This window comes from Sinocyclocheilus grahami, unplaced genomic scaffold (genome assembly GCF_001515645.1).
Source record: "Sinocyclocheilus grahami isolate Dianchi unplaced genomic scaffold, SAMN03320097.WGS_v1.1 scaffold762.1, whole genome shotgun sequence".
NCBI lineage: Eukaryota > Metazoa > Chordata > Actinopteri > Cypriniformes > Cyprinidae > Sinocyclocheilus > Sinocyclocheilus grahami.
The window spans coordinates 316,291-341,761 of NW_015505941.1; the positions used below are offsets into that span (position 1 = coordinate 316,291).

Genomic DNA, 25,471 nt, shown 5'->3' on the forward strand with positions numbered 1-25,471 from the left:
GCGGTTTTTTTTGTTTATAAAAGATGTCTCTTATGCTCACCAAGGCTGCGTTAATTTGATAAAAAATACAGTGAAAACAGTAATATTGTGAAATATTACAATTTAAAATAACTGTTTTCTAAGTGCAATTTATTCCTGTGACAGCAGCCATAACTTCAGTGTCACATGATCCTTCAGAAATCATGTAAAATATGTTGATTTGTTGCTGAGAAAATAGTTTTCTATTTTGTGCTTTTGCTAAACTGTGCTTTGCTAAAGCTGACTTTGAGAGGATAAATAAACTGCTCTCACCCTTAAGGTCGATCCATTTTTGCTCAGAGAAGGAAAGCACCTGTTGGTTCATTAAGACTTGGAGCTCATCTACTCGGTCTCTGAGACGCACCTCGATGACATCAGAGTCTTTCTCCCTCATGGCCACCGAACTGAGTCGTGTTGCCATAGCAACAGTACCTGAAAGAACAATGTTCTTAGCCCAGGTCTGATTCAATCCATCCTTAATATGGAAGGTTACAGAACTCACCATTCTCAAATTTCACTGGTTCAGTCCTGCCTTGCACAGACAGCTCATAGTCTGAAGAGTGAACCAGACTGTACTCTCCTTTCCCATTGAAGGTGAAAGTCACACCATCGAATGTCATGAAGTGAGGGTCACCAAGCACAGCAGCTAATGAAAAGATGGAAAAGATAAGGATGTATTAACCAACATTTGCACAAAAATCTAAAGATTCAGTGCAGTGGCCTATCAGCTAGTCCACAGATTTGACAAGTTTGCTTCTGGTTCAAGACATTTCTCAATCATTTCCTGCCCTATCTCTATTATTGCTGCCAATATAAGTGCCAAAAATGTAAATTAAGAACAATAATAATAATAAATAGTATCAAAAAAATAAATTTTAAAATAAAAAGTAGGCCTGGGCGATAAAACGGTATTAATATTTATCGACGGTACACCTCCTTCGATATCGATATAAAAATGTTCGATATATCGCACGATATAGGCACGTGCTATGAGTGACGCAGACAGCACACACAAACACTAACACATGCTGAATTGAGAGCTGTGCCTGCCTGTGATGAGGAGATTGTGAATAAAGAATGAATATTAGACGAATTTAAAATAAACATTTGCATTTGAACGTTAGGTGTGCATCAGGGGACGTCATCAGTGGAGCACGAAATGCGGTGATAATGATGTGAGTGACATTGTTTCATTTTAATGTTTTGTTAGTCTAGCCCACGAGACGCGCCGCTGCTGTGTTATGCATTCAACATATTAGAGAAATATAAAAGCTCAATGCGGAGAAGATCTTGAATGGGTTAAAACCGAAACCAAGCCATTCACACATAACGCATATTCAGCGCATTTTTTAGACGGACAAATATGACTGATGCACTCGCATCTCACACAAGAGATGTATAGAAAGCCATGCAAAGTTAACACAGTTTAAACTTTTAGAAAACACGTCGCAAATTTGTGGAGGTTTATTACTTTTCACTGCGTCTCATGTTTTTAAATGCAGTCTGTGTGAATGGTGCCTCGGCTCTTTGGATTAAACAATGCATAAATACATGATGCTGTTTTGTTCATAATCGTTTATGCAATTTACGAAATTATACTTGATTTTTAGGAGTTAATTTAGACGTAATGCACGTTTTTATAGAGTTACTTGCTAAATGCACTGCATTATTTTGCTCATTGCGCCCTCCTGTGGCCTCGGGAGACAATTAGACCTATACAATAAAGACCTATTTAATCTGCATATAAAACATCAGAAATGAGATATGTTTAATTTTTATTGTGTTTGATTGTTAAAACTAAAAATATTTGTTGTTTGTCTCAATAAATTGTGTTAATTATAAATACATTGGTTAAATTAAAAAAAACTATTTCTATTGCTTTTTTTAGCTATATCGCCCAGCCCTAATAAAAAGCATTAAATAAAATATACATTTATTGCAGATATTTTCTGTACCTGCTCTGGGAGGACGATATGTTCTGCAGTCACTGGACGGGCGGTGAGTGAAGTAGTATTTGCAGTTGTCTGACCACAGGCAGCAGTAGTAGAAACTGATGACATCATACTTCCAGTGAGAGAATCCTGGAACTCTGGGTGGTTTCTTGTATGGCGGCTCCCCCCAGTCGTGCCCTCGATCTGGGGTGCTGCCACCTATAGAGTCTCCCGTGAGCACCTGAGCTCCAGTGCTGTCATAGCAACACTGCTGACCGGCACCATACTCAGGACTACAAGGGAAAAAATATTTATCAACAGACTAAAAATCGAACTGAATTAAATGTATTTACATCAATCAGAATGGATTATAATATAAATTATATTTTTGACATTGTCCACTGTCTATTTTGTGTTTCTATTACTGTCAAAATTCCCCACATGCATCATTATCAGTATAATATAGTATTAAAATTAGCGATAGATCAGTATATTAGGCAATACTGTAAAATAAAGTGTTACCAAAATTACTCAAATTAAGTGTCATTATTATTAAATATTAATTCACCAAAAAAAAGGTAACACTTTATTTTAAGGACCAATACTCACTTTTAACTAGCTGCTTATTGGCTATTTATTAGTACTTACAAAGCACATATTAATGGCTTATTCTACATGACCCTATTTTAGATCTCTTAATCCACCCCGTACCTAAACTTAACAACTACCTTACTAACTATTAATAAACCGCAAATTAGGAGTTTATTGAGAAAAAAAAACTCTGAATCAATAGTGAATACGTGTTCCCTATTCTAAAGTGTTACCGTAATTTTCTGTGGCAAGAGAGGTGTGTGTCTATATATACATATCCAGCATATATGCACATGTTAAACAAATTCATACTGGTCAATAGGTAATTGGAATAAGCATAAATCAAATCACATAAGCACAAATCAAGGGAACATTAACTTGTAAGGTTTGCTCACAGATTTAAATCGCAGCAAACAGCACAAACGACCGCGTGAAAGAAAAGTTACATTTTTGAGAAGACATGTTTGGGCAGAATATATCAATTGAGATCACTAAACTCCAACTTATATATTTGCCAGTGTTTTCTGATCATCAGCACTTTTTCCTTAATGTGGTTGCCGGGTTGGGAAGATTAAGTAGCCCACTGGGCAGAAAATGTATCGATTTAAGGGAAAAGCTTGTTTCAGGATAAATAGCCAGTGGGCAAATGTTGCAGATGATTATGCTTAATATAGAGAGAAGCAGAAATTTCGATCACAATTAAGTACAATTTATTGTGTAGCCCTATCTGAACTGAACCAACACAGAACTGACTCAAGCTTTTGTTCTTTAGAACTGCTTTACAGCAGAATTTTAGTTAGGTTTGCATAATTGATTCTGCAATTGTTATGTTTATCACTAAGCTGCTTTGACAAACTATGCATTGTATGAAGTGCTATAGAAATAAAGGTGACTTGACTTAAAATTCTGATAAGTGACATATTACCTGCCCTGTATGGCTCTGACGCAGTGAACTGCACCTGGATGGTAAACACACAAACTACCTGCCTCGATATCACAGCCATAATCAGTCTGGAAAAACACACACACACACACACACACACAACTCAGCATAATGAGCTCTAATATAGACACTTAAATGAATATAGCTTTATCACATTTAATTAAAACTGTTTTACCCTATGTATTTACATTTGCCTGAATCCGCAATTGGTAGAGTGTAAAAAATTCTCAAATAATGATGTTGCTGCTAGTGTTGCAAACTGTGGTGTCCAAAACAATATCAGATTAATTTATTACTCTAGTCTACACCCACATGAAATTTTCCGGTGTCAGCACGGGCCTGGGCCAGTGTGCATGGGCAATCGGTGATCTCAGTAAGGAAGTTGGGCATTGCTTTTTCTTCTTTATCCCAATTGATACACTTGTCCAGGGCCCAGCCTGCAGAGTCCTTCCTGAACGCCTCCTCTAGATGCCAGGCGATCGCATGCGCTCCACTCCACAGGGCGTTAACATCTCTGCACAAAAAAAGTATGTCTTTATTCAAACAGTCTGATATTGAAACCATAACATTTTACACAATTTCATTATAAAAACTACAAAAGAAATACTAATATGAACTAATAAAAGTTCTTACCGGGCTCCGTCTGGTTTAGTGCTGGGACTGACCCGCATGCTCCCTAGGTCCCAAAAGGAATATGAATTTTCTGCGATTTGTGGGGTGAAACTGAAAACTCCACTGTTGGGTACATCTCTGCCCACTGTGTACAGATACTTCCACTCAGCCTCCCAGTTTGCAGAATATGCCTCTCCTGTTAGTTTAATAATAATGTATATCTTCTATATGCATTTTAGATAGACAGTACCAATTATAAACAGACAGACAGCTAGACAGAAAGATAGATAAACAGAACAACAGGCAGACAGCTAGGCTGACAGACAGAACTACAGAAAGACCAACAGACAGAAAGGCAGAACACCTGTCAGACAGAAAGAACAACCGACAAACAGAATGACAAAACAAAAAGGTAACAGAACGACTGACAGGAAGCGCAACCTGAAAGGCTGAAAGGATGACTGACAGACAGCAAGGACAGAACGAATGACCGAAGGAACAAATGAACGACAGAAATAGTAACCGACAGTCAGAAAGACAGAATAAATGACCGACAGAGAGAATAACAGAACTAACGACCAATAAGAAAGTATGACCCCCAGACATAACGACAAAAACAACCAACAGCTGACAGACACAAAGACAGAAAGAATGACCGGCAAACAGAATTACAGAATGACAGACAGAACGATAGCTAGAATGAACAAGACAGAACAAGGCAGAACAGCCAACAGACAGAATGACTGAAAGACTGACAGAAAGAAGGACCGACAGACAGAATTACAGATTGACTGACAGAATGACCAACAGACAGACAGAACGACTGACAGCCAGACAAAATGACAAATAGAATAAAACACTGATAGAACGAGAAGAATAGCTAGAATGAGCGATAGAAAGATAGAAAGATAGAACGACATATAGATAGACAAACAAGACAGACAGACAGATATATAGATAGATCTGTGCTCTACTCACCAGTCTCATTGTAACCCCACAGCTCAATGTTGACTCTCTCTGCTTTTATTAGAGATGAGATCCATATCATCTTTAAATCCCCGCTGACGTTAGGAGTGCCATAGTACTGCCACTGTGTGGCATTGCCAAAAATGATCTTGTAAAAAGGACTCAGCTTACTGTGGTGGACTAATAAATCAGACAAAGCACCTTATCATTAAAATAAATACTTCTACGTTATGACAAACTTATTACAGTGAACTTGTATCAATATCATATGCCTTGGGAGGTTTGACTACAATATCTAATCAGGCCATAATGCAATAACCATACGATCATAATAGATAATAGCTAAGAACAACACTTGAAGGAATGTTCTAGAAAGGAATGTCTCCTAGGTTACTAAACACAATGTCACAATACTTTTGAAACAGCATGCATGTGATCAAATTATTTGGAATACCTTTCACTGATAAATAAGAAATGTGCAAATAAGGTACACTTTGACTGACTTTCCCACAAAGCCTCAGTGTGCATTATGGTTTATGTAGCTCACCTGAGAGCCACCGCCCTGATCTGTCATAGTTGACTCCATCTGTAGACACCTCAAAAGGGATCCAGCCCGACTCATAGAGCAGCGGAGTGATACAGTGACCCACTCCGCTCTCATCCACATAGCCATCTGTCAAAATCTCTGAGTTAAACCTGTGAAACACACTCGGTTCAGCACTGGAGTGCATTTATACCACTGATCAGATCAGATCTGACAGACTTATTTATTTAGCATGCACTTTTATTCTGAGCAACTGAGGAACACAAAAAAGCTATTCACCTTAAGCTGGCAGTAACATGAGAACATTTCCATCTTATCTTATTCAGCCTTCACCAAAGCCACTTCTTGTACCAAACAAACATTTTAACTCAAACTTTGTTCTAGAGAACTTGAGGCACAAAATCAAGAGGAATAACTTTCAGCCAAAACTCCCTTAATGCCAGAATATGTGATTACTGAACATTGTAGATTAGTATTCTGTTCTTGCATAGTAAGTATATTGCTGTATAATATTACACATTAAATAGTAATATATAATGACATTTGAATGCAATAACTATGTTTACACTAATTGTATGAAAAATGCATTACTTATTATTAGGAACACAAAATGCAAAGATAACCTGGACAAGATGATCTTCATTATATATATATATATATATATATATATATATATATATATATATATACACACACACACAGAGGTGTGAAAATCAGATAATCAAACACATTTTAATATTACACAAAGATAAAGCAAGTAAATACAAAATCCAGTTTTTAAATGATTATTTAATTTTATTAAGGGAAAAAAGCTGTCCAAACCTGCCTGGCCCTACGTGAAAAAGTAATTGCCCCCTAAATCTAATAACTGGTTGTGCCACCCTTTGCAGCAACAACTGCAATCAAGTGTTTGCGATAACTGGCAATGAGTCTTTCACATCGCTGTGGAGGAATTTTGGCCCACTCTTCTTTGCAGAATTGTTTTAATTCAGCCACATTGGAGGGTTTTCGAGCATGAATGGACTGTTTAATATATGAATCAAAGCCACTAAAATTAAACTAGTGTAGTATTATGGAACATAGTTTTAAAGTATAACTGTCCAGTGATGATATTTATAATTTAAGCAGCATTTTTCTGACATAAAAACAATGGTTTTGATTGAATCTCAAATTACATGACAGCATTAAATAAATTTACAGTAAATACACATAATTAAACTAGATAATAGATTCATAAACCTTATAAACCTTAAAACATTAACATCTGCACCAAAGCAAACACGGCCATACTCCAACAGGACCTCGCCCCTATGCATGTTTGACTCTTGGTATGATGTTCTTTTTATGAAATGCTGTGTTGGTTTTACGCCAGATGTAACGGGACACACACCTTCCAAAAAGTTCAACTTTTGTCTCATCAGTCCCCAGAATATTTGCCCAAAAGTCTTGGGGATAATCAAGATATTTTTTGGCAAATGAGAGACGAGCCTTTGTGTTCTTTTTGGTCAGCAGTGGCTTTTGCCTTGGAACTCTCCCATGGATGCCGTTTTTGCCCAGTCTCTTTCTTATTGTTGAATCATGAACACTGACCTCAATTGAGGCAAGTGAGGCCTGCAGTGCTTTAGATGTTGTTCTGGGTTCTTTTATGACCTCTTGGATGAGTCGTCGTTGCGCTCTTGGAGTAATTTTGGTTGGCCGGCAACTCCTAGGAAGGCTCGCCATTGTTCCAAGTTTTCTCAATTTGTGGATAATGGTTCTGACCATGGTTCGCTGGAGTCCCAAAGCCTTAGAAATAGCTTTATAATCCTTTCCAGACTGATACATGTCAACTGTTTTGATTCTCATCTGTTCTTGAATTTCTTTAGATCGCGGCATGATGTGTTGCTATTTAAGCATGCTTCACTTTGTCAGACAGGTTCTATTTAAGTGATTTCTTAAGTAATCAGGCCTGGGTGTGGCTAGTGAAATTTAACTCAGCTTTCTAAAAAATAATGTGGTTAATTAAAGTTCTTTCATGATTTAACAGGAGGGGGCAATGTCCACGTTGGTTTGGACAGCCTTTTTCCCTTAATAAATGAAATCATCATTTAAAAACTGCATTTTGTATTTACTTGCATTATCTTTGTGTAATATTAAAATTTGTTTGATGATCTGAATCTTTTAAGTGTGACAAATATGCAAAAAAATAAGAAATCAGGAAGGGGGCCAACACTTTTTCACACCACTGTACATACATATATATACACACACACACACACACAAATGGGACATGAGAAATTTTATTTTTTCGGTGAACAAATACTTAAACACATTGTGTTGTGACATTACAGTAAACTTGCAAGGTACGAATGTCTCCAGTGTTTATGAACAGTTGATTTGTGCGCTTCAGAGAACATCAACAGATTTCTGGCACTCTTACCTGCAAGCCAGGTTAATGTTCTGCTCAAATGTAGCGTTGAGGATTTTGAAGTCTGTGCCTCCCAGCAAAGATCCAGAGTGTGGTTCAATGTCAAGGCAAAACTGTTTATAATCTGCACAGCAGTCCTTCAGAGATTCACACGTTGCATGACAGGAGCATGTGTTAAACTTCTCACCACAGCTCCTGGCACATGACTGCGCTGAGAAAGGAAGTAAAGACATAGTGCTGCAACTGCATTCTCTAGAAGACAGAACAACAGGCTTCTTTGAAGCCTAACAACTGAAACACTTGATTATTACTCCAGTACATGTAAGAAGAGCTTACCTGCAGTCCTGGAAAACAGCTGAAGGAGCAGCACTATGAACATACAGAGATGGATTTTGTCCTTATATTTGCACAACATTGTTTCTGGCTAAAATAAGCCGAGATGTTATAATATCAACTTAGGCGTCGTATGCAAACTCGGTATGAAACATGTGTGGTTCTCAGTCATGACATTGTGGCAAAGGTCTCCCTCTATGGCAAGCCGTTTTGACTTTTATTCATTCTCAGGATATGAATTCTTGATATCAACAATTCAATTTTTACTAGTTAAAATGTTCATTCTTGATATCAGGAATTAGATTTCTACTAGTAACAATGGCTATTTTTGATATCCGCAACTACATTTCCACTAGTAACAATGTTAATTCTTGATATCAGGAATTAGATTTCTACTAGTAACAATGGCTATTTTTGATATCCGCAACTACATTTCCACTAGTAACAATGTTAATTCTTGATATCAGGAATTAGATTTCTACTAGTAACAATGGCTATTTTTGATATCCGCAACTACATTTCCACTAGTAACAATGTTAATTCTTGATATCAGGAATTAGATTTCTACTAGTAACAATGGCTATTTTTGATATCCGCAACTACATTTCCACTAGTAACAATGTTAATTCTTGATATCAGGAATTAGATTTCTACTAGTAACAATGGCTATTTTTGATATCCGCAACTACATTTCCACTAGTAACAATGTTAATTCTTGATATCAGGAATTAGATTTCTACTAGTAACAATGGCTATTTTTGATATCCGCAACTACATTTCCACTAGTAACAATGTTAATTCTTGATATCAGGAATTAGATTTCTACTAGTAACAATGGCTATTTTTGATATCCGCAACTACATTTCCACTAGTAACAATGTTAATTCTTGATATCAGGAATTAGATTTCTACTAGTAACAATGGCTATTTTTGATATCCGCAACTACATTTCCACTAGTAACAATGTTAATTCTTGATATCAACAATTTAATTGTCACTAGTGACAATTAAATTGTTGATATCAAGAATTCATATCCTGAGAATGAATAAAAGTCAAAACGGCTTGCCATATTGCCATACTCCCTCTCTCTCTCTTAACGTACCTTGTAACTGTTTAACAGTCAAGGAAACGTGCATATCATGCATTTCGTTTAATGCTGCTACCTGTGCAAAGCATTATCATTGCACGTGCGTGCACATTTATTAGGATTGCAAAGTTTTGAACTCGTCCTCGTGCAACTTTTAGACTTGGGACACACTCCGCAGTTGAGTGTGCGAAATGTGACGATTACGGGAATGCCCCAAAATAAAGCTTCAAAATTAAAGTCCTTTGAAATAAATAAACAATAAAACAATAAATAAATAAACTTTTAAGGATTAAAGTTAGATGTTAATTTTATTTAAATAATATACCGTATGCATATATGTAGATTAAGTAAATAAATAGGTGCGTTCAAACTTTATATATACTGTAATTAAGTTGCAATTTATTCAATATTAAAATATATAGTAAATAAATAAACAAGTGCCTTATTCAAGCTTTTGAAGATTAATATTATTGTTATACATCGTTAAATAAAGAATTAATTGTTATAAAATGAAGTTACCAAGATTGCAGCGTACGTTTGTACTCATTGAATTAAATATCGGTAACATCTCTACATTTATTAAAAATTATACAGAAAATATGAATATAAGCTAATGTCGTTGTACCTGTATAATGATTTAAAGAGCTTTGTGATTCGCATAGACATGATTCACAGCGCCAGTGAAGTGAGTGACTCCTGATTTATTGATTCACATCGTTAGTAGAAGTCAGGTGATATTGCTATCATCCTTCAGTTGATGAAATGTTGGAGGAGACTTGAAATAGTTAAGTTGTAATATTGTAAACGACTCTATTCCTGAAGGTGTTTTAGCCACTGAGACTTTTTAAGAACTCGACGGTTTGTTGTGAGCGTAAACATACACCCCACTCTCTGCATATGTGAGATAAAAGCCTTTGAAGACCAGTATACTAGGCTACACTCATATGAAAGGATACCAACACAATTTAATTTAGAGCTTTATTAATCCCCTTGGGGCAATTAATTCAGACTTTCGTAGTGCTTCGCAACATTTAACACGCACATACAAATACTCAAAATGCACCAAATGCATAATAAAAATAAATAAAAATGTATAAATCAACTAAATACCGATTTGTGGAACATCTAATTGACCTTAAACGTCTCCCAAGGGGCATCCACTTAAAATAATCATTCAAAGGGTGTGTGCAGTCTCCTATAATTGTATGTGCCATATCCTCATCACTTGCTGTTCATAATAAAATGTAAGACTTCGCAAGGGAACACCTAAGATTTTTGAGCACATATTAACAAAACCTTGCAAACGATTTTTGCTCTTTGTAGACAATAAGGCAAACCAACGAATAAAGGAAAAGGACAGGACACTTTCAACAAATGAATTATAGAAAGTCCTGAGAATGACTCTCTGCAGGCTACATTAAAAGAATTCAGCTTCCTCAACAGATACAATCTTTGATGTGACTTTTTAATGATTTGATCAAACTTCAGCCTATTATCAATAATCGTTCCTAAATACTTGGTCAGTTTTGGATCAGATTGTATCATGTTTTTCTTTTCTTTTCTTTTTTTTCATTGCACAAAAGATGAACTGAAAGCTCATGGCTTAATATTTAAATAAATAAATAAAAAACAGTTACCAGCAATCAGATTTCACATGTTGCACAGGTATCATGACTCACAACACTTGAGATGTTTACAGTAATTAAAAAAAAAAATGCCTTCATCATAACAGGTGCACTTGCTCTCATCTGCCACAAAAAAAAAAAAAATGCTGACAAATTTAAACAAAACAGTTTATCATTTAAATACAATTACTGGTGACAAAATACATAAATCAATGACTTAAAAAAAATAAAAAATAACAAATGGACATTCACACACATTCTACACTACCATTTTATTTTATATTTTTAATATTACTGAATTTAAAATGAGGTACAAAAACGTATAACTTTTTACCACTGAATGATGCATGGCGTTGAGACTACCTCCTCTCTTTAAGGCATAAACTCACTTTAGAGAACGTGTCGATGCATAGCAATAAGACGCCAGCTGAAACAATGGCTGCACACAAAGCTGAATGCAACTACATAAACTTAAACAAAGGGGCATTTAAAAATAAATTTACGCTGATAGTAAGTTACACTCAGATCTGTTGTTGGCTATACGCACAAGACCTCATCACATTCACTTCATACAGAGCTAAAATGACCTTTCATATGATGATCTATTAACTATTTGCTCAACGGCATACTGGGGTATCAGGTTCGACTGATGTACTGTATGTTACACCTTTAAACTATCAGTGCAACAGCAGATACGAATACAGCATGCCTATTAAGCAATGGAAGCATAATGGAAAATACATTTTATGTGGAAGACAAAAGCAATACCAAGGGATCTACTGTGAGCAAAGGTTGATCAGAAGTGTAAGATCAATTTCTGAATAATCTCATAGCTTGTTCTAACCATTGAAATTATATTCTGCTGCATAGAAATTCAACACCTGTATCATAGATCATGTGCAATATTACTAGCGGATTTCTAAATTTCACTTCTAAAACTGACTTCTAAAACTCAAGCCATCTTTAACGCTGAAGTGTAATTTTTTCAATATTTAATTTTTTTTAATTTTTTTTATTATCATCTTAATATGCAGACATACATTTTATAAGCAAGTCATTTGCTGGTTGATTTTATCCCTAAAGGTTTAAACACTGAATCTGGAAAAAAAATATTTCAGCATCCTGACACAGCAAGACTGGCTCAACAAATAGCGTGAGTTTGGGATGGCAACCAATGGTAGCAGTCAGGCAATCTATTTCAAAACAGTCTAAATTTTGCAATAACATTTGACTAAACTAGTGCCTTAGAAATTACACACTTCAGCTTTAAATCCAACGATATTCAAAATGATTTCTGTCAGTCTAGATGCGAAGTTAGCAAAGAGCTCTAAGTATTGTGCTGCAGTGCTATATGTAGAGGAATGATCATATTATTACAGAAACACTACAACACCTTTATGCACACATTTTGCCTGCATTTTCTAATTATCTCTTAAATTATGAAGAGTACTGCATTCAGATCAAACGAAAGCATGTGAAAAATAGGTGTTTTATAGAGTTTTGTAAGAGTAATTATCATAATAATTAAAGGCAATTATAACTAATTGAGGTTGGTGTGTTCATTTTTCTCTGTCAATTAATACGCAAAGTTATACAAAGTACAAATAATAGGAGGGTGTTTGTGAAAATAATATTCTGCTATATGGCGCATATAAAATATGCGCCACTTATTCTGGTCATGTAAATGAAAAGATCAAAGTTAGAATACATTTTTCTAGAAGAACCTTGGTCTCTGCTTTTTTGTTAAAGAGGTCAAATAAAAACCTTCAATAAAAGAATTAGTGCCTTTTTGTTTCAAGCGTTTACTGTTTTTGCTTGCCATTAAGGAATGACATTGAGGGGAAAAATGTAATAACGATCAATCTGTGAACAGACGCTGTATTGTATCTAAACTTAAACCTACTTGTGCAACAGTGCACAGTAACCTTTGATTAAAGTGACCTACATAACGTTCAGTTTAGCAGAATTATGAATGCCAGCTAACTAGTGAGACTATATCTATGTCTTGTCCCTAGGCATTGGAAAAACCTAGGGGTATTATTTTGTTTTATTTTAATGGTTTTTAATAACGATCGATCTGTGAACAGACGCTGTATTGTATCTAAACTTAAACCTACTTGTGCAACAGTGCACAGTAACCTTTGATTAAAGTGACCTACATAACGTTCAGTTTAGCAGAATTATGAATGCCAGCTAACTAGTGAGACTATATCTATGTTTTGTCCCTAGGCATTGGAAAAACCTAGGGGTATTATTTTGTTTTATTTTAATGGTTTAGACTTTTTCTTTTGAATAAACATTTGGTATGAAGCATAGGAAACAACCTACATTTGACTAAATGAATGAATGATGCATTTATATAGCGCTTATTGTGTATCGCTCTACACCTAAAGTGCTTTACATCTTTAAATGTCGCTTTAAATGTAGGTAAAACGAGTCAAGTTTCATCCCATCCGTTACTCATCAGTTAGTGGACAATACTCTACATCTCATGGTCAGGATTACGAGAAAGGCCCATCTCTGAGGGAAAGAGACATTTTGTTGAAAAACACAATCAAAATCAAATAATGAGAACATTAGAAATCAATACAAAAATGCCCAGATGTGTATGTTGGGGAACGAGAATCCACACGGTACAGAGACATTACTGTGTCCTAAAGCTGAGACGAAGGAACCAGAGAAGGCCTAAATTAGATGAATGGTACCACATCCATCAACAGGTCCCAGGTTTTGGATGAATCTAAAGCAAAGTTCACGGATCAGTCAATTCTAGCCTCGTTTAAACAGTCCAAGGTTTACTCTGAGCCCAAACATTTCAATTTATGTCATGACCTAGTCCAGCTGGGCAAATGTTTTAAAACAAGTCAGCACAGCTGGCTCATATTAAAGTCTGGAGGTTCCAGTAGGTCTCAGGTTTTAGTCCAGGTGCTGAGATAGTCCTTTAGTGTCTGAGTTTGTATTTAGGTCCTGTGCTATCCAAGCTGTATCTGTCCAGAGTAAATGGTAAGTACAAGCATGATGCCAAACCCAGTGAGCAGCCCTGCGTTCTGGATGGCGAAAGTTAGCAGAGATCCACTTCCTCCGGCCTCCTCTTCTTCACGACTCACCTCATTCATCTCCGGAAACTGCAGGAACAAAGGAAGATGGAGACACATGGATTGTAAGAAAAAAATTATAAAATCAACAGCATCAATTTCGGGATAACCACTTGAGTAATGACATTCTCTGTTTTCATAGACAGCAAGTTAGACAGCTATCAAGTTTCTTATTCTCACCAAGGCTGCATTTATTTGATCAAAAATACAGCAAAAAAGAAAGTAAAAAATGATTACAATTTAAAATGACGTTTTTCTATTTTAATATATTTTAATGTGAATTTTCAGCAGTCATTACTTGATTTCTGAAAGATCGTGTGACAGAAAAAATTATTCTAATATGATGATTTGCTGCTCAAGAAACTTATCAATGCTGCTTAATATTGTTGTGAAAATCACTTACGTCGGTGCTCGTGCTGGGGCTGTTTGGATGCCGATTTTGGAAAGCTTTTGCTGGGATGGGCATTTAAAAAAATCTGAAATTCGCTTTTGCGCCATTATCTCCTTGAATTAAAGTTAATCTTGTTCGCATTCTGTATAGTTCATGTCTGATACCACGTGCTAGCGTCACTTGTTCATGAGGATTAGGCTAATCATCCCATATAGAAAACATCACAAGTAAAATTAATCATGTTTATAAAGATAAACATGGGTTTATTATAGCCCACTTACAATTTACATTTCAGAGATCATTACAAATAAATTATTAAATGCTAAAACTGAATAAATTGAAATGAACAAACTTGGCATTGCATTTGCAACCATGTGAAAACAGAGGGTGCTGCAGCCCCCTCAGCACCCCTACTTCCCGCGTCCCTGTTTTAACGTAAACTTGTGTGTGAATGAGAACTTAGTTTAGTACTCACATGCTGTGACAGCCGCTTTCTGTCCGTGTGCTTCGGATGTGTGCGCTCAGAAAACCATATATCAGAAGTTTAAACTAATATGGTTTAAAACGCATGATTTCAGCACAATAAACATGATAATCAGAACCAAAAGAGATATTTTTAGCAGGTACGAGCTGTAATGGTGCAGCTCTATTCTGGAAAAGGGGCGGGGAGCAGCAGCTCATTTGCATTTAAAGAGACACGCATGAAAAACAGCGTGTTTCTGCTTCCACTCAAAATAGGCATTTTCAAAATGAGTATTTTGAGCTGAAACTTCACAGACACATTCTGGGGACACCAGAGCCTTATATTACATATTGTAAAAAGGGGCATAATATGTCTCCTTTAAATGATTTTAGCTCACAAAATAAACAAGTAATTTAAATGTAATTTTCTTAATTTTAGTATACAATACAGGATTTCTTCAGGTTTTATGAAGGTACATTTAAGACCTTTTAAAGACCTTGAGATCAAGTAAAGAAAACGTATAGAATAAGTTGATGGGAACACAATATGTCAATATGTTCTCTGAATGTAAATGTCACACAATCAGTTATATTATCACCACTTCAAAGTTTAAAGATACAATTTCTTTTTAATTCTACTGTTTAAATCGTTTTACAAAGAAATTGCATAAGGCTAGCATAACACCTTTGCTCCCAAACATTAGAATTTGATGGAATTTGAATTATGATTTTTTTTGTATTGTTTTCCAGTGCAAATCTCTAAAGACTCTTAAAACAAGATACATTTACTTGAGAAGCAAAATTACATATGATAAGAAGTCCTGTTTTCTGTGAAATGTGAATAAATAAATATCTGGCAATGGGCTTAGAAAAGTCAAATTAATTCCAACAGAAAAGTAATTTTCACACTGCACTGACAGATATTGTTTGTGTTTTAAGAATAAACTCATTTAATTTTGTTTAATTTCTCAGAAAACAATAGTTAATTTTTTTCAAAAATACTGAGGAAGACAACTTTTTTTTTGGCGGTGCAAAGCAGCATTTAATGCCATGACTTTAAATTTAAGACTTTCTGCTCCAAACTCGATCCTGGGGGGCCAACTTTCCTCAACACACCTGCCTGGAAGTTTCTAGTATGCCTAGTAAGACCTTGATTAGCTGGTTCAGGTGTGTTTAATCAGGGTTGGAGCTAAACTCTGCAGGACACCGGCCCTCCAGGACCGAGTTTGGAGACCCCTGCCTTAAATTGTTGAAGTGTAAATTAACTTTTTAAGACCTTTTTAAAGCTTGCTGAAACCCTGCAATAGCACTGGTAATCACCTCTTTTACACTTCACTGATCATAGAAACTCACCCTCAGGAATCATCAAAAATGAACGCAATCCACCCCAGTCATTTAAAGCCAGCAAACGAACAGCATCACATTCTTACCATATCAGCCAGTGCAATGTAGAGGAACATGCCTCCGGCTAGAGCAAAGATCCAGTTAGGAGAGAAATTGTTCCCAGCCAGGATTCCGAAGCCCATGCCCAGATAACAGCAGCACGCTGACAGGAAGTTAAAGAAGAGTGCCTGCTGGATGCTCATGCCAGCGTTTAGCAGGATTACAAAATCACCTGGACACACAGATGCAGCAGAGCATTTACATGACTACAGACTCAGCATGTTAATGGCCATTTTTGATTGATTGTATAACAGAGTCAGTAATACCCACCCAACTCATGTGGAAACTCCTCACACAGAATTGCCACTGATGTACTGATGCCCTGAAACACAGAAGCCGTGAAGGAGGCTCCGATAGCCAAACCATCAATGAAATTATGCAGACCGTCGCTCAAAGTGATCATCCATGCCAGAGTACCGATGTCAGAGTATGCCCTGCCCTTAAGCCAATAACATCCACCCGTTCCAGCACCACCTGAACTCTGAGAGTCCTGCGAGAGGGACACAAATACAGGAAAAATGAAGAAGTGTATACAGTAAATATCCATTTCCATTCAGACGTCTGGAGTAAGACTTTTCTCTTATGCTCACCAATGCTGCATTTATTTGACCAAAAACACAGTAAAAACAGTAATATTGCGCAATTTTATTAAATTTAAATAGCTGTTTTCTATGTGAATATATTGTAAAATGTCATTTTTTCAGCCATTACTCCAGTCTATAGTGTCACATGATCCTTCAGAAATCATTCTAATATGCTGATTTATTATCAATGTTGGAAACAGTTGTGCTGCTTCATATTTGTTTTAAGCCTGTGGTACTTTTCAGTATTCTTTGATTAATAAAACATTAAAAAGAACAGAATTACTTGTACAATTACTTTACAATACTTGTAACAATATACACCACTGTTGAGGTCAGTATGTTTTTTTCTTTCTTTCTTTGAAAGATATTAATACTTTTATTCAGCATGTATATGTTAAGTGATAATAAAGACTTACTGTATATTGTTACAAAAGATTTCTATTTAGATATTTTTTTTTTTTTACCTCTATTTGTAACCTTAGAGGAACAGCACCCAAAATAAGATGAAACAACACTGGCAATGCATTTGATGTCTGCAACATTAAATCTGATTTTTGAGTGACTTGATATAGAGAGAGTGATATAATGTAGTCTGGTACTTCATTTTATCCATTAGAATTTGATTGAATCACGAAACATATTCTTTTAGCTTCTGTAGGGTTCTTGTAGCTCGGATAAGAAAAAGTTGTTTTCGATATAGATGCGTTTGCATTTTAATGAAGGTTATAAATATAAAGGTTATATATAAAACAATTTTTTCCTTAAAAAACCTTACGCGCTGATGAATAATGTCGCATTTACATTGTCCTGAAATTATGGCAATTATAAGAAGACAACTCTGAGATGCCTTTCACGTCCTCAGACTCAGAAAAATGTGTTTCTATGGCAACTCTCACAATATGACTGGCTTTGATGACAGCAAAATGACTATTATTGTTCACATCTATATGCTCTTGAAGCACATTCATTATATTTTGGATTCGTTTACATGACGTCATCAGTCATTATTCACAGATGAATGAAAAAAAGTCAGAGCATTCATAAGTTGAGAGTTTCCAAGCTGTAATTATAAATTCAACAAAGATCTGGAAAGTTTTTACAAGCTGGAAAATCATAATTACAGTAATACTGGCATGACATTAACATGCTAGAACTAAATTGGGTCAATTTTGATTTCAAGTTGTTTTTAAGGGATATAATTGTGGGTGAGGCTTATAGTCACTTAAGCCCGATTAATTGAAACGACAGATAACCACATTTGTTCTCAAATATTAAATAATTTTGTGAACTGGAAAAGATTTTTAAGCAAATTGAAATTTGTAGTTTCTTTTATTCCTCACCTGTACTGTCTGCCCAGTGCTGATCATTTTGTCATCTTCTCCAAGCCCTCTGGCATCACCTTCCACTCTGGGTAAAGATGCTTCTCCAGCCTCTCCATTCTGCAGTTTCTCCATCACACCATCCTCCAAGTCACCATTAGAGTTGGCATAGCGCTCTGCAGGAAAGTGACTGTGACCGTGGCCATGCCCCCCCTAACACAAGAGACAATTAGATAATAAGAAACGCAAGCAGAAAAAAATGAGAGTGAGTAAATAAGCTTGCAAAGACATTTCTCCACTAGAGGGTGCTGCATTACAACACATTACAATCTCAAAAGCAAAAAGTTCAATAATAAATCTTCTGATTCATGTAAAATGATTTACTGGCTCTGGACAAACCATTACAGACTACAACAAAACAGTTAATGTATTTTTATGACTTAAGCTTTTTAGGTTCCTTTTTTAACATCTTTTTTAAATTGTCTTTCAAAGAATACTACAAATGAATAGTGCAGCCCATGAGGAGCGACAACCAGACATGCACATATTGTACATACCGTTCACACATTCCAAAGCAAAACTTCATGAGATTGAACTTTAAAAAGTTCTAGTTCCTCCTTGTGATTTTTTTTATGTCACTGGGAACCCATGTCACAATGACAATGTCAGATAAAGCTGTTTTCATGGTTTACTCGAACAGATCATTAGTCCAAGGCAAGCTCACCCTGTCCTTTGGCTTTAAGATCATCTTCAGGATTTTCTCTGTAAAGAAGAACAGGTAGAATCCTCCAAACACGACAGCAGACTTGGGCACATAATAATCTTCCATGGGGTCAAATCCAAAGGCCTATATACAGAAAAAAAGCATGCTTTAAGATGTCAAATACTACTTTATTCAAACTAATATAAAATAATATAGCATTTGTTATTAACCTCAAATAATGAAAAACATGTTTTTATTAACACAAAATTATGCACAGAATGCTGAAAAGCACTACAATTGAAAAGTTTGGGGTCAGTAAGATACAAAAATAATAATACTTTTATTTAGCAAGAATGCATTAAATTGATCAAAAGTAACAGAAAAGACTTTTATATTGCTACAATGCTGTTCTTTTGAACTTTATTCATAAAATAATCCTAAAAATATATATAGCACAGTTTCCACAAGAAAGTAAAGCCGTTTTCAACATTGATAATAACAAGAAATGCCTTCAAAGCATCAAATCAGTATATTGTAATATTTTCTGAAGGACCATATGACACGGAAGACTGGAGAAATGGCTGCTGAATATTCAGCTTTGGTATCACAGGAATAAATTAGTTATTTTACATACTACAAATATTTCACATAAGACCCCAAACCTTTGAACAGTAGAGAACGCTGCATATGTGTTAGCAGACTGAATGTGTGAATGAGTACATAATATACTTAGTATGGATACATTCTAAATACAAACCCCTAATCACTCTCCTAGACACCAGAAACAATCAATTGGGCTTTTTTTAAAACCATATTCTTCACATTTATTTCACACTTGGTTAAAAGCTGTCAAGAAGAGTGAGTATGGGATTTATTTTAGATGGGGTCTTAGTGTAGTTCATTAATGCCTCAGGGCTCCCCCGCACCCCCATTTTGTTTGGCTTTTCACCTCTGTATTATGATTTATTTATTTTTTTCACGAATTGGGCCATTCCCTTATAAGTATACATTTGAATAGTTCAGTCAGATAAATTTAAAACTTAAATGTGTGCTCCAGTTCCATGCCATCTTGCCTCAAAAAAGTACATTAAATGGTCATTACTATGATTATAATAAGTCCAGTGAGAACTCCAACAATAACAAAGGTTCTATGGATCAATACAAAGTTTACTGATCGTTTTTTACTCTATTTTCTAGGCCTCCGGCTGGGGAGAACCACTGAGGCCAGAAAGACTTATGTGTGTTCTTAAAGGGAATGTTCACCTGAAAATGACAATTCTGTCATCAGTTACTCACCCTCACATTGTTCCAAAACATACTATTTTATTATTTAGAACACAAAAATAGATTTTTATCCAATCTGTTATTTCACATACAATAAGAATGATTCAAAGTCACACCGACCAACTTCTATTGATCGGCTTCAGGAAACACTAAATATTATGTACTGTAAGTATCTGTGTATCGGGAGTCTAAACTAGTCTACTTTAATACTTTTATGTCCTTTTTTGAGCTTGACGGTGTAAGAAACTGTAGTCTGCCCCGACTCCGATTCCACAACAGATGTTTGATCATGCTCATTTCCCAAAATGGTTTAATTATTACAGAGGACAAGAAAGTCAACAGTTATGTTGTTTCTGCACCATTTGGAATGATCACATCATGATCAAAAGGTAACCAATTGTAGAATGGGAATGGGTTGTGGGACACCGAAAACCATCTCAGACAATGGGGTGTCAGAACTTCATTAACATACAGTTGTTACGAAAGGAGCAACTTCATTTACATTAAGGGTAGCAAACTGTAACTGTATAAAAGGTTTGAGTTTAGGATGTTTGGGGTTCATTCGGACTCCGTTGAACCCAAGATACTACATGTACTTTGTCAATGCTATACTGCAATAAACATCTTCATCAAATCCATTTTTATTGTACAGAAAACAGCAGTTTGGACATTGCATAAAATAGTTAATAAATAAATAAAGTTTAATAGAAAAAAAGTAAACATTTAAAAGAATATAAGGGAAAGACAAATAGAATAAATAATTTGCATAAAGAAAGATAAAACCTAAAAATGTGTAGAGATAACTCAACGTTTCCTTGATTTTGCATAAAATATTTTCATTTGTTCTGTACATAACGTCTGGAACGACATGTGGGTAAGTAACTTAAACCTTTTGAGTGAACAACTCCTTTAAATGTCAGACTCGACATATAAACTCTAAAATCTAGAACTCTAGATAGAGTGGAATTAGAACTGTCTTCAGTCTGGTTGTGTGGCACACGTCTATAAACCCGTTTCCCCCACGTGTCCACTCTACCTCTGGGATTAGTTGAAAGAGGGCGTTGGAGTACAGAGTACCAATGGCCAGGGCTATGAAGTACAGCAGCAACCGCTTGTAAAAGGTTTTCCTCATGAAGGGAACCACACTCGCCCCGAACAGTGAACACAGAGATATCACTGTCACACACAGGAAACCATATCCCCACACTGGCCAACAACCAGAAGATAGACAGAGAGAGACAACAAGAGAAGTGGAAAAGAAAGGGAAAAAATAAGAAAGAATATATTAATTAATCAGCTAAATAATTAATACTTGGTGAAAGATTGATATTCATAATCTCAAACGTGAGATTTACTCCCTGAGGTGAAAAATTCAGTTCTGTGGGCCACTGAATGATCAAATCAATTCATGCAACCACAATGAGAGTTTTTACATTTTAAGAAAATATACAATATTAAATCTCATTCATAAATTGCACAGATTTGATGTCAATTTATAAAATTAATTAATAGCAATAAATCAAACATTTCAGAGTCATGCTATTACACTACCGTTCAAAATTTTGAAAAAGCTTCTTATGCTCAACAAAGCAGCATTTATTTGATTTTAAAAAATACAGTAAAACTAGTAATATTGTAAAATGTTACTATACATTTTAAATAACTCTTCTAGTTTAATATATTTTAAAATGCAATCAATTCCTGTGATGGCAAAGCTGAATTTTCAGCTTTTTCTATTTTTCAGGATTCTTTGATGAAAAGAAAGTTCAAAAGAACTGCATTGAAACAAATCTTTTGTAACATTATAAATGTATTAAATGTCACTTTTTAATAATTTAATGCATCCTTGCTGAATAAAACTATTCATTTCTTTCAAAAACAAATGACTGATTCCAAACTTTTGAATGGTAGTGTAAGGTAATATTGTTCACATTTTAAAATCCATTGTTTCATTCACAGAGGAAGTAGGGGGAGGTGGCTTCCTGTTGACCAAATGATGCCTTGAGACATGAGGTCACTGAAAATCATTCAAACCTGACAGGATAGCTGAAAATACTCCTCCTCCTCTCAGCCTATACCTCCTTAAACACCAGAGGCAACAGAGGAACTGAAAACATCCATATTCATGTTGACCAGCCAATGAACCATCAACACCCAGCACACAAAAGGTGTACCTGTAGCTCTGCTTGAGCTATGACAGCACCAACAACATCCAACACTTAATTAGCTCTTTCCATACCCACTGAGCCAGTGAATAAATGTAGTGTTAGTGGTCTACTGTAAAAGCAGCATTCAGGGGTAGAGGAACAATTTGAAAAGTGGTGGAGGCAAACTGAGGCAGCAGGTATTGATCATCTCCGATAAAGTGTGGGAACAAACATCAAACATTATGTTGGCTTAACAATCCAAAACCAAAATTCCCAACTTCTCCTACAGCTTTCAAGGTACAGTGGGTAAAGAAAAGAATCACACCCTTTTACATTTTGTTGCTTTGCAGCCTGAAATGTAGACGGTCACTGTTTTTGTTTTATCCAGCTGTACTTACTCAGTGCAACTTATAACATCCAAGTGAAAGATATAACACCAACATGTCAGGAAAAAAAAAAAAAGAATCACTGAGCTGGAAAAAGTATCACCCCCTCCTAAAAATGACTTGTAAACTCAGGTGTAGCTAATCACCTTCACAATGGCAAACAAAGCCATTTGCCTTTCAACTGTGATCAGCTGTGGTCATTTTGATCAGCTCAGCACGAAAAGAGTTTTCCTGGAGCATTTCAGTCCTTGGTAGTGCAACTGAAGCAAACAATCAACTATGGGTGGCAAGGCACTGTCAAAAGATCTCAAGGATAAAGTTGTGAACAGGCACAAGTCAGATGGATACAAAAAAAATGCAAAGGCTTTATCAATGCCTAGAAGCACAATGAAGTCTATTATTTTAAAGTGGATGGTATTTGGTACAACACAGACCCTCCCTGGATCAGGACGCCACTCCAAACTGGATGAAAGAGCTGGAGGAAACTGGTCAGAGAGGCTAGTAAGGGGCTGTTTACACCTGGTCACTTCATGCGTTTTGTCTGATCGGATACCTATCCGATCGTGAAAAGACCAGGTGTAAATGCCCTCCGAAACGCATTCGAGACGGATATAAATCCGATCGCTCAAACCACTTCAGGAGGTTGTCTGGGCCACATTACAGACGAAACTGGACCAGTGTAAATGCACCTGGTTGTTGAAACCACATATGTAAATTTTACTCCTCCCAAAATTTTAAAATAATAAACATGTGAGAGCGTGTTATAGGCTATATAGGCTATAATAGTCAGATATGACTGCGCTAATGCAACATGCATCGCCGCGGACGAGTAGCTGAGCATCTATTCAGCATGCGCAAACTGCCGCGAATGAAAAAGTAAGACGCAGACGGTCAACACACAATCATCTTCATTAAAAGTAGTAAGACAAACTTATCTTTCCAGTGCTGATGCCACACGCTCTCCTATTGCGGTCTGATTAATAAAATGCAGCACTTATCTCTTGATTTCTTTGACGTGAACTCCGTTACATAGCGCGGGAATTGAAGATCGGATTTACATCCGTTTTGCGGCGACACATTTATGTGGCCAAGTGTAAATGGAAACGTTTTAACAAATCAGATAGATATCAGACCAGCGAAAACACATGAAATGACCAGGTGTAAACAGGTCCTAAGAGGCCTATAGCAACTCCGAAGCAGTTGCAGGAATTTATGACAAAGAGTGGTCATTGTGTGCATGTGACAACAATATCACAAATTCTCTACAAATGTGGCTTGTATGGGAGGGTTGCAAGAAAAAAAGCCACTCCTCAAGAAAGGCCACATGCAGTCACGACTGAGCTTTGCCAAAACGCACCTTCTGAGGATTCTGAGGCAGATAAAATTGACTAAAATTGAATTTTTTGGCCTCAACACCAAACTATATTGCAGGGGTGGCGAACGTCGGTCCTGGAGAGCCGCAGCCCTGCAGAGTTTTGCTTCAACCCTAATCAAACACACCTGAACAAGCTAATCAAGGTCTGAACAGTTACTAGGAAGCTACAGGCAGGTGAGTTTTAATTAGGGTTGGAGCTGAACTCTGCAGGGCTGCGGCTCTCCAGGACCGGAGTTCGCCACCCCTGCTATATTGTCTAGTGGAAATCCAATACAGATCACCATCCAAATAACAGCATTCCTACAGTAAAGGTGGTAATATCCTGTTATGGGGATGTTTCTCTGCAGCAGGGACTGGAGCACTTGCCAGGATAGAAGGAAAAATAGATGGGGAAAATACCGTCAAATTGTTGAGGAAAATCTGCTGCCCTCTGCCAGAAAGTTGTCAATGGGAAGAAGGTTTACCTTCCAACATGACAATGACCCAAACACAAAGCAAAACTGAGCACACAGTGGTTGAAGGAGAAAAAGGTGAATGTCCTTGCATGACCTATTCACAGCCCAGACTTAAGCCCCACTGAAAATCTGTGGAATGACTTGAAGACTGCAGTACACAAACGGTCACTATCAAATGTAAAGGAGACATATTATGCCCCTTTTTACAATATGTAATATAAGTCTCTGGTGTCCCCAGAATGTGTCTGTGAAGTTTCAGCTCAAAATACTCCACAGATCATTATATAATTTTGAAAATGCCTATTTTGAGTGGAAGCAGAAACAAGCTGTTTTTCGGGCCTGTGTTTTTAAATGCAAATGAGCTGCTGCTCCCCACCCCCTTTTCCAGAATAGAGCTGTTTCATTACAGCTCCTATCTGCTAAAAACATGTTTTGGTTCTGATTATCATGTTTATCGTGCTGAAATCATGCGTTTTAAACCATATGAGTTTAAACTTCTGATATAAGGTTCTCTGAGTGCACACATCCGAAGCACACGGACAGAAAGCGGCTGTCACAGCATGTGAGTATTATTCTAAGTTCTCATTCACACACAAGTTTATGTTAAAAACACATGAGTTACAAAAACAGTCAGTTATGTCTGTGAAGGTAAACAGCTGGGAAATAAATCTCTTGTTTATTTTAGATCTGTGTGGCAGAAGCAATACAGTAACCTAAATAAATCCACTGCTCTCTTGTGTCCTCTGAGGCTGGGACTCTAAATAGTGTT

At 36.3% G+C, this 25,471-nt stretch overlaps 2 protein-coding genes across 3 annotated transcripts in view; both read right to left on the reverse strand.

The window, feature by feature from the left end:
* The window catches only part of susd2 (sushi domain containing 2), a 46,847-nt gene extending 38,318 nt beyond the window's left edge, over nt 1-8,529 (reverse strand). The window contains exons 1-10 of the mRNA XM_016245676.1: nt 8,349-8,529; nt 8,025-8,223; nt 5,609-5,757; nt 5,074-5,241; nt 4,117-4,291; nt 3,796-3,997; nt 3,466-3,551; nt 1,974-2,242; nt 521-664; nt 292-450 (exon numbers count right to left, since the gene is read on the reverse strand). Coding sequence (XP_016101162.1) covers nt 292-450; nt 521-664; nt 1,974-2,242; nt 3,466-3,551; nt 3,796-3,997; nt 4,117-4,291; nt 5,074-5,241; nt 5,609-5,757; nt 8,025-8,223; nt 8,349-8,427 — 1,630 coding nt within the window. The 5' untranslated portion in view covers nt 8,428-8,529. The remainder of the gene's footprint in view (nt 1-291; nt 451-520; nt 665-1,973; nt 2,243-3,465; nt 3,552-3,795; nt 3,998-4,116; nt 4,292-5,073; nt 5,242-5,608; nt 5,758-8,024; nt 8,224-8,348) is intronic.
* Nucleotides 8,530-13,125: 4,596 nt separating this feature from the next.
* Nucleotides 13,126-25,471, reverse strand: part of LOC107561269 (zinc transporter ZIP14-like) — a 32,366-nt gene continuing 20,020 nt past the window's right edge. The window contains exons 4-9 of one of the 2 annotated variants that reach the window (XM_016245678.1): nt 21,376-21,545; nt 19,077-19,199; nt 18,374-18,565; nt 16,720-16,939; nt 16,437-16,621; nt 13,126-14,183 (exon numbers count right to left, since the gene is read on the reverse strand). In XM_016245678.1, the coding sequence (XP_016101164.1) occupies nt 14,031-14,183; nt 16,437-16,621; nt 16,720-16,939; nt 18,374-18,565; nt 19,077-19,199; nt 21,376-21,545 (1,043 nt within the window). In that variant the 3' untranslated portion in view covers nt 13,126-14,030. The remainder of the gene's footprint in view (nt 14,184-16,436; nt 16,622-16,719; nt 16,940-18,373; nt 18,566-19,076; nt 19,200-21,375; nt 21,546-25,471) is intronic. The other variant, XM_016245679.1, reaches the window with a different exon arrangement.